General features: G+C 40.2%; 1 protein-coding gene across 1 annotated transcript; it reads left to right on the plus strand.

The window, feature by feature from the left end:
- The first annotated feature begins 1,750 nt into the window (after positions 1 to 1,750).
- evx1 (even-skipped homeobox 1) lies at positions 1,751 to 4,944 on the plus strand. The gene is made up of 3 exons (XM_088929619.1): positions 1,751 to 2,348; positions 3,526 to 3,758; positions 4,417 to 4,944. The coding sequence occupies exons 1-3, from the start codon at positions 1,751 to 1,753 to the stop codon at positions 4,942 to 4,944; spliced, it is 1,359 nt and encodes a 452-aa protein (XP_088785745.1).
- The last annotated feature ends 3,701 nt before the right edge of the window (positions 4,945 to 8,645 follow it).

An 8,645-nucleotide genomic window follows, 5' to 3' on the forward strand; every position in this document is an offset into this window, starting at 1 on the left:
GTCTAATATTCTATTTTGACTTCTGGCTGCTAGGATCCGACCTTTGACACCCCTTCGGGTGTCGCTTTGACCAACAGTCACCCACACCTTCCGCTCGTAGCCATATCTACTCGTTAGACATATCTCACACGCGGCAACGCTCGCCCGGGCGAATTGAACGACGTCCTTTTCCACGATGCCCTCCCAGTGCAGTGTGTGCTGTAGTGTGGTATAGGGCAACAGGACACACGGCTCGCGGCTCTACCACTTGCTTGGAAAACAGTTCTTCCGCAATGGGTGTGCAGTGTGCGTGCAGCCCTTAAGTGGTGCTGTAGAGCTCTTGGCTGGCAAGCAGACGTGAGAATTTAACCCAGAAGGGGGGGGAGAGAGAGAGAGAGGTCTGTTATGTAACAATACGCTTCAGATATATTGGAAATATGAGGGTTATCAAACAGAAGATTTAAGACCTGGAGCCTCCATGTGGTCTAAATATGACTGGTCCTCTGAAGAGTAACAGCTTTAAGTCTTCAACCGTCCGTCTGGTTGATTGACTTGATAAGCGGTATTACTACGGCTGTATATTAGCAATGTCATTTCACACTACACACTACACAATGGTAATGCCACACCAGTGTTTTCCAAACAACACCGTTACTGATATTTTTTTGTTTGTTTTTTTAGTATTGTTCTACGATAATGGCAAAACTGGGGTTTATGCTTTCCAATAGACTCCTCTCAGTTTATTTCTGTCCCTCCCAGCGAATATTTTCGACTTCCCAAGGAAACGGCTCACAGGATGATTACTGTCTATCAGCTGAATATTCCCTAACACCGCCACATATACTGCTTGCAAACAATTTCCAATACACTCTCTGTCGGCATCTGACAGATTATGACATGTCTGTCACGCAGATATATTCATATACATAGGCCTATACATGTTATAGATATATATATTAAAGCCGCTTCTTGCTTTTTCCTATTTCTCTGTCAATATCATCATCCAGGAAAGAAGTCTAATCACTCTAAAACGCAAGAGAATCTGAAATATATATCCCTCTTTTCCACATATTTTGTTTTTCTTTCTAGAGAACAGCGTTTGATTATAATTTACATGGCGAGCTCACTGCCCAGATAAATGCACTGAGCATACCTGCAGATACCTGGGGTACACTTCATAACAATAATCACAATTTATCGATATGGAATGTTGTAATACTTATTCTGTAGTCTACGTCTGGAACAATGAATGATCTCGTCCGAAAGCTTATTCATATTGCAATAAAAACGGTGTTTTCTAGATTAGAACACATTTTCTTCGGGGCACAACCTGTAAATGTCAATTTTCGTGTGGTATTTCTAACGTGATTCTTCTTTGTCCTATAATGATTCACAGGTGAATAATAATTCACAGGTAAATTTAATATTCTGTTTTAAATCTAATTTTATCTTAACCCAGGATATGTCGGTATTTTCTGATCACCCTCATGAGAATGAGTACTCAAACGCCAACCTTGCTGTTACCATACACAATATATGTACACTCTTTTCATCTATTAATAAAACGAAATTAGGGACAGGGATATAGTCTTTAAATTTAGCTCTGGGGATTTCGGATCTTTATTTTATAGGTTTCTGGATGGTACTGTTGTACCTTCACGCCTCACTTTACAGAGCAACTTTATACCTGGTGTGTTTTTCCAATAGCCATTAGCCCGAGTCCCTTTCATCTTCGCAGCAGAAGCTGTTTCTATTTATCCGCTTAAAATCAATGGGTGCCGTCACAAGTGGTCCTATTATGACGACGGCACCATTAAGAATGACGGCTAGAAAGAACGGGGCAATGGTGATCCCTCCCAGAGCCTGCGCTGCACAGTGGAGTCTCCGCATCGCAGGGTCAGCACATCCCCCTCGCTGCTTGTGTGTTCCTGTTCAAAGCTTGTTTTCTTTGCGTCTTGGCGTTCACACCACATCCATAATGGAAAACAGAAAGGAGGTGGTAATGTTCATGGAGGGAGGTCAACTTGGCACGCTAGTTGGCAAGATAGGGTCCAATTTGTCAGAAGCAGTTGGAAGCCCAGTTCAAGAACCGCAGGAAAAGATGGTCCACAGGAACTGTTTGAGCCCCAGGTCTGTGCCTTTATCACGAGAAAGAGGGGATGAGGAGGTGGAGGATGTGAGGAGCGGCGTGTGCAGCGATATAAGGCCGGGAGGAGTTGTCTCTTCCCCGGGTAAACCTCAGACAGACCTCCTCTCCAACAAAGGGCATCACAGCAGCTCTGACACGGAGTCCGATTTCTATGAAGAGATAGACGTGAGCTGCACGCCGGACTGCACGTCAGGAAGCATGGATTATTCAAACAGCAAAGGTAAAAAGAAACGCGTTTCAATTTTACAGAACATGATCGCTATTCGTTTAAGACAAGACGTATGTAATGCTAACGCTGCAATATGTACTTTCTCTCTTCATGCTATTATCTATCTAAATCTTATAAAGTAATTATTTAAAATGTCAGAGCTTTACAAGTTTCGCTTTCCATAGAAATTTCCAAAATGTGTGATACATTTTTCTCTGTTGTGGGCTGCTTGAGTGCTTCTGTTCAGTGAATTAATTTTTTGCCGTTGTCTTTAGGATAACTGATTTTTTTCTGGAGCTTGTTTATACATCTCTTTCTAATTCGATGCAACGAGTTACGGAAACTCTTAATGACCATAAAATTATTGTTGACTCCAGGACTCGAAGGAGACAGAGCAGATAGTATTGACACCTTGTCGTTTCTCCCAATTACCCTGTCACTTTTAAAAGCGTCTTCCCGGCGCCGCTTCGGAAGTACCTAAACCACAGATAAAAAGACCTAGCTTCATTTGAAAAATAAATGATGCATTCTTCCGCCCCAAATCTATTTTACGAGGTAAACTATACAGTCTGTGGTTAATTAAGATGCAGTTCAGATATAGCTTATCATGATTTTTGTAAACGGGTATCAGGTCGTAAAACGTATGCACTAAACTGAAATAGTTATGAATCTTTAGAATTGAAATAATGAAATATAATTTCCTCGACATGCATGGTAGCGCAAACAATTATTAATGTAAATAATTCTACCTTTAAAAAAACTTAAAGGTAATCCAGTATTAAAGTATTTTAATAGGTAAACAGTTTATACAGCGACATTTCTAGCCCTTAAAATCACTCCTTAAGTTTTAAAATCTGTTTAACCAGGTAATCGATAAATTATAAAAGGTGATTCTGATCTATTATTATTCCAAGCGCAGCGTTTTCTGACTCGCGGCACTTTTTTACACCCGTTATATTCCAATTCAATGCCTTTTTCCAAGCTATGACTTAGAATAGTAATAGTCAGAAACATTCATACGTATGATTTTTTTGTAACGATTACAAAATAATTCAGGTAAAATAACAGTATTGAACAAAACCAAAACGAATGACCGAGAAAATGACGCAAATGTTGATGGTTTTTTTTAAGAACAAAAAGTTAATTCTGATACGAAACGGTCTTTCCAACGCTGGCTTGGTCATTCCAGGTCAGTCCGGCGACTCTTCCAGTAACAGCACTGGGAACGGCGAGGCGGGGAAAGGGAGCGCGTCGCAGGCGGCTATGGCCTGCGGAGCGGATCAGATGCGGCGCTACCGGACGGCCTTCACTCGGGAGCAAATTGCTCGCTTGGAAAAGGAATTTTACCGGGAAAATTATGTTTCCAGACCCAGAAGATGCGAACTGGCAGCTGCTTTAAATTTACCCGAAACAACCATAAAGGTAAATAAAGCGATATGTCCAATGATATAAGAAATAACCATAACATCAAATGTAAAGGTAAGTAAGGCGATGTGGGCTTACCATGTTCAAATTAAAAAAGGAGACTTTCATAGAACAATAACTCGAGGAAACAACGAGTTTACATTTTTAAAAAATCTTTTGGATTTATAACCCATCTTATCTCACAATGCACTTTTCATTTCGCCACCAATAAAAACACTTCGATACGGAGGTTCTGTTGTAAACGTTGCGTTGTTCGACTTTCTGTTAGTTCTTGCTCGGTCACAATTTTTAATCCCAGTATAGAACGGTCTGCAGATCATACTCATGAAAACGGCTCCCGAAGAACAAAAAAATATATCTATATGATTTTTTTAAAAAAAATTGAAATGAAAGCTCTGTTTTCATGAATACGATTGAATAAATAATAAAAAAAAACACAGTGAAGCGAATGCTTGTAGGTCAGGATCTGAAATTTAACCGTGTAACTCTAAACGGACCTGTTTACCCGCAATATGACCATGTCGCAAGACCAGAAGGGGCACTCGGCAGTGCAGCGCCTGCGCTCTTATCCGAGCCGGGCCCAAGGTCCGGTCCGGCGGCTGACGCCTGTACAGACCCTGCGCTGCTGACCGCAGACCCGCTCTGTCTGTCGTAGGTGTGGTTCCAGAACCGGAGAATGAAGGACAAGCGGCAGCGCCTGGCCATGACTTGGCCCCACCCCGCGGACCCCGCCTTCTACACCTACATGATGAGCCACGCTGCGGCCACCGGCAACCTGCCCTATCCCTTCCCGTCGCACCTGCCTCTGCCCTATTACTCGCACATGGGAGTGGGGGCCGGCTCGACCTCGGCGGCGCCTTTCAGCTCCCCTCTGAGACCTCTGGACACGTTCAGAGTCCTGTCTCACCCCTATCCGAGGCCTGAGCTGCTCTGTGCTTTTCGGCACCCGTCTCTGTACCCCACCCCAGGCCACGGACTTGGCGGCGCAGGGGGCAGCCCGTGTTCCTGCCTCGCCTGCCACAGCGCTCAGCCCAACGGCCTGTCTCAGAGGTCTTCGGGAGCAGACTTCACCTGTTCATCCACTAGTAGGACTGATAGCTTCCTGACCTTTACACCTTCCGTGTTGAGTAAATCCTCATCAGTCTCTCTGGATCAGAGAGAAGAAGTTCCTTTAACCAGATAAAACTCAGGTCCTTTCATGTAACGCGCCGGCTAAGGATGCTCGTGAGACTGCAGCAAGCTCCCTGACGAGAAATGACTTATCGGTTTGTGGCCCGACGCCAAGATGGGACGCTTGCTAGGACGAAAATGACACCGTAACAAAAATAATAATGATCATGTTTATCGGAGAAGCCCTGTTACGTACACTTGCTGCCCAGAGGAATGTAAGAAATAACAATAATAACAACACGTAAATCTCAGGCTTGTAAACTGCGTTGCACCTGCAAAGGAAGGAATCGCAATTGCTTGTGAAAAAAACACGTCCATCAGCAGTTAGTGTCAACACACCGAGTACCACTATCAATGACAATACGCGAGGTTATGAAAGTTCATAAGGGGGGAAATAAACTGAATAATAAATGCCATCACATTGCCATTATTTTTTAAGAGGAAACGCTGGAGTAAGAGGAGTGACGGACCTACAAACCATTACAGAGGGAGGGACGGAGAATCAGGAAAACCGTGGTCAAAGCTTTATTATTGTTGTTTGTCTTTCATTCTGTGTCACACGGTGTTCAATAGGCTTTCTGGGTTCTGATAAAATGACCTCTCCTTCCCCCTTTTCTTCTTTAACAAGGGAATATGTTAACAGACTGTGGAATCTAATTATTTGTCCTCTAAAGCCTGTGTCCTGGTATACGAAGCAGAAATGTGCAGATGCTGATAAAATTAGCAAGTGATATATATGTAAGGAGGAATTTTGAATGTTGAATTAATGATAATACTGTGAGCGCAGAGACTCGCTGCCAAACGTTAACAAGCCGCCATGGGAAAGGATTAGGTCGGAAGCGCGAGAGCTCCATTGGACAATCACATCCTGCAAATTAGGGCAAATGCTATCTGCCTGTCTCATCTCGCCTCCACGTCAGACTCCTCTCCGCCATTTACACCTCTGCAGAGGGTTCATTGCATTGTTTTTGTGGAATAATTTATTAAGTTTTTTTTTTTGCCTGATATTTATTATTTCTTCAATTCCGAAGTTTTTTTTTTTATCATGTGGTATATGTCCCTTGATTTTATTTTATTTTTTCCTTTGGGCGTTTTGCACTGTTGAAACATCATTTTGTTATGCCTGTAACTGACTCGGTTATTCATATGGGGTGAAGGAATGCTAGACTCATGGTCACTAGGATATTTAATTTCCGCTTCGGAGCAATGTTCATTGAATTTAATATTGTCATAAAATTGTTTTAATCTGTTATCATTTGCAATAAACTGCATTATAAATGAACACATCGATTGAATGTTTAGAAAATCATTTCTAATTTCGCAAACTCAGTAGAACAGGTTATTATTAGTATTTTTACTCCTATTCCCTTACAAATTATTTCAATTAATTTCTTTATATTTGTAAATTACGTTGATCAAAACACTATGATAATCTAATGGTGTGATATGTAAAACTATATTAAACACTTTACAATTTGTGATGAAAATGAACGATGAAGAGCTATTTATTTTTTGGAATGATCGCTCCTGAACAGTTTCCGGTAGTTATAATCTACTTTTGAGCATCGAAACAGTGTGATTTCTAAGCATTTGTTTCCGACAAACCATATTAAATTAAAATTGCAGCGCTGCTTTGCTAGACACGAGAATTCACAGAAATGCATGTTATATATATATATTATGTACCATTGTTTGAATTTCTACAAAAGTTCTTACCATTCAGAATATCTGTACATTCTGGCGAAGTAAAAACCCTTTTCCCAACTGATCCAGATCGCCTGTCTTAAAATTATATTGTACAACACCGCTCATTGATCATATCAAGAAATTGTTTGTGACAGTTAAATGGCTCCGCCGCTGCCGTAATAAAGCTATATTTTCTTGGCGTTAGCAGTTAATAGGGAAAGCAAAATTAGATGTCTTGAAGAGATATTGGAATGTAAAAGATCGATGATCCGTCCTCCCGCAATCAGCAGTCTTTAATTGGCCGTATTTTCTGGGTAATTGAACCACTCTCTCTGCAAATTGGAGCTTTCTGAAAAAACATTTTTTTTATTATGAAATGTAATCTATTTTCTACCTAGTTATGATCCTTTACTAAAAAAAGTACCTCTTACAGAACTTCGAAGGTACTATTAGCAAGTGTTTGTAAGGTTTGTGTATGTGAACGATACATTTCGTCCATACGGTAACTCCTATTGTCTATCTGATCATTACGTGTCATTGTAATGATGCAACGATTCTTCTTTCACCAGCCAAACATCGGTCAGAGAAAATATCCCTGTTAGATTTTGATTGATTGCCTTATTAACTCGTGTTCTTGTAAGTGTGACCAAGCTGATTAAAATTCGTATGTTTGGAACAATGTTCCGTTTAAGCAACTAAGTAAAATAGGATTAGTAATACATAACTTGTTAAACCAGATAATTAGAATCAGTGATGCTACAAAAACACTATGTTGTAAAGGGGAAAATACTAAAGCAAGTAACAATAATCTGATAATTAACGCGTGTTGAAGTGTAATTATCTCATTGTAGTCCGTAGGATATCGTTGGTGTTTCAGTTGCTTTTGCCAAGTTCGTCTTAATATCTGCCTGATACATCAGCATGCTTTTTTGTTACACTATGATCACTATGATTCTCTTGACTCCTTGTTGAACCTTCGGCACATTACTAAAAAGGCTCTAATCAGAAAGAACAGCTTACAACATGTTGTCGCTTTCAACTTGAGTTTTTCAAAGCACAGCCTATCATCAATGAACCCAGACTAGTGAGTTTTTACCTAGTGTTTGATCTTTTTAATTACTACTTGTTATTCTGGTTGAGAAACGTGTCCTGAGGATTTTAATTACTCGAATCCTTAAAACTGTTATTTTACTTCTTATCTTTCCACTTTTACTATTACTTCAACCTAAGATAAAAATCGAGGGTTCATATTCTAAAAACCTTTTTCATTTTTTTAAAATTAACTGAAAGGTAAAGATTTATCTTGAAGTTATTTTCTGCATTATGAGGACTGCTTGGGAAAGACTTGCGATTTCAACTTTAACGCTAGATGTGTGACACTTCGCTTTCGTAAATCGTGTGTTGAATGCCACGTACTAAACAATCACATCATTCAAGATAATTCTGACTAAATTGGAGTAATTTTAGACAGTAAACATCTATTTTAATGTTTTTTCACTTCATATTAAGAATACACTATTAGCAGGAAATAGATCCTTTTCTGTTTGTCAGAAAGAGTTTTCCGCAGCTGCAAAATTTGAAGTTTCCTGGGCCTATGGGCCTATGGATTTTATTCACGTATTTAAGACAAGATCAACTATTAAACCCTTTGCTTTTGAACGTTGTACAAAAAATATAACTGTATTTCACCTCTTAAACATTGATAACAACGCTTTGATATTCGTGATGTGTAGCTGTAAACCACACACATCAAGACAATCACCTCTACTAATTTATATGCGGTATAATGTTTTAGTGGGATAATGTAAGAGCGGGCTAATAGCTGCGGTTGATAGAAACCTCCCAATCCACCAATTGCTGGTTAACAAAGAGAAAACGAAAGGTCTGCAGAGAAATACTTGCTTGTATTGCAGCTGTTCGATTTGCCCTGTTAAAGCTGCGGTGTTTAAATCGTGTTACATTCTAATTTAGAGCCAGTCTCGTTCCGACAGACTGAGGAGCGTGAATAGACCAATCACACCTTAATGA

Source organism: Atractosteus spatula, chromosome 12 (assembly GCF_055471065.1).
Source record: "Atractosteus spatula isolate fAtrSpa1 chromosome 12, fAtrSpa1.hap1, whole genome shotgun sequence".
Classification (NCBI taxonomy): Eukaryota; Metazoa; Chordata; class Actinopteri; order Semionotiformes; family Lepisosteidae; genus Atractosteus; species Atractosteus spatula.

What these genes read in the sequence shown, in the direction of transcription:
- evx1 (XM_088929619.1), top strand. Translation starts at nt 1,751, where the DNA reads ATGGGTGCCGTCACAAGTGGTCCTATTATGACGACGGCACCATTAAGA. An exon ending in GGATTATTCAAACAGCAAAG is followed by an intron (nt 2,349 to 3,525) that starts GTAAAAAGAAAC and finishes TGGTCATTCCAG; the next exon opens with GTCAGTCCGGCGACTCTTCC. An exon ending in TACCCGAAACAACCATAAAG is followed by an intron (nt 3,759 to 4,416) that starts GTAAATAAAGCG and finishes TGTCTGTCGTAG; the next exon opens with GTGTGGTTCCAGAACCGGAG.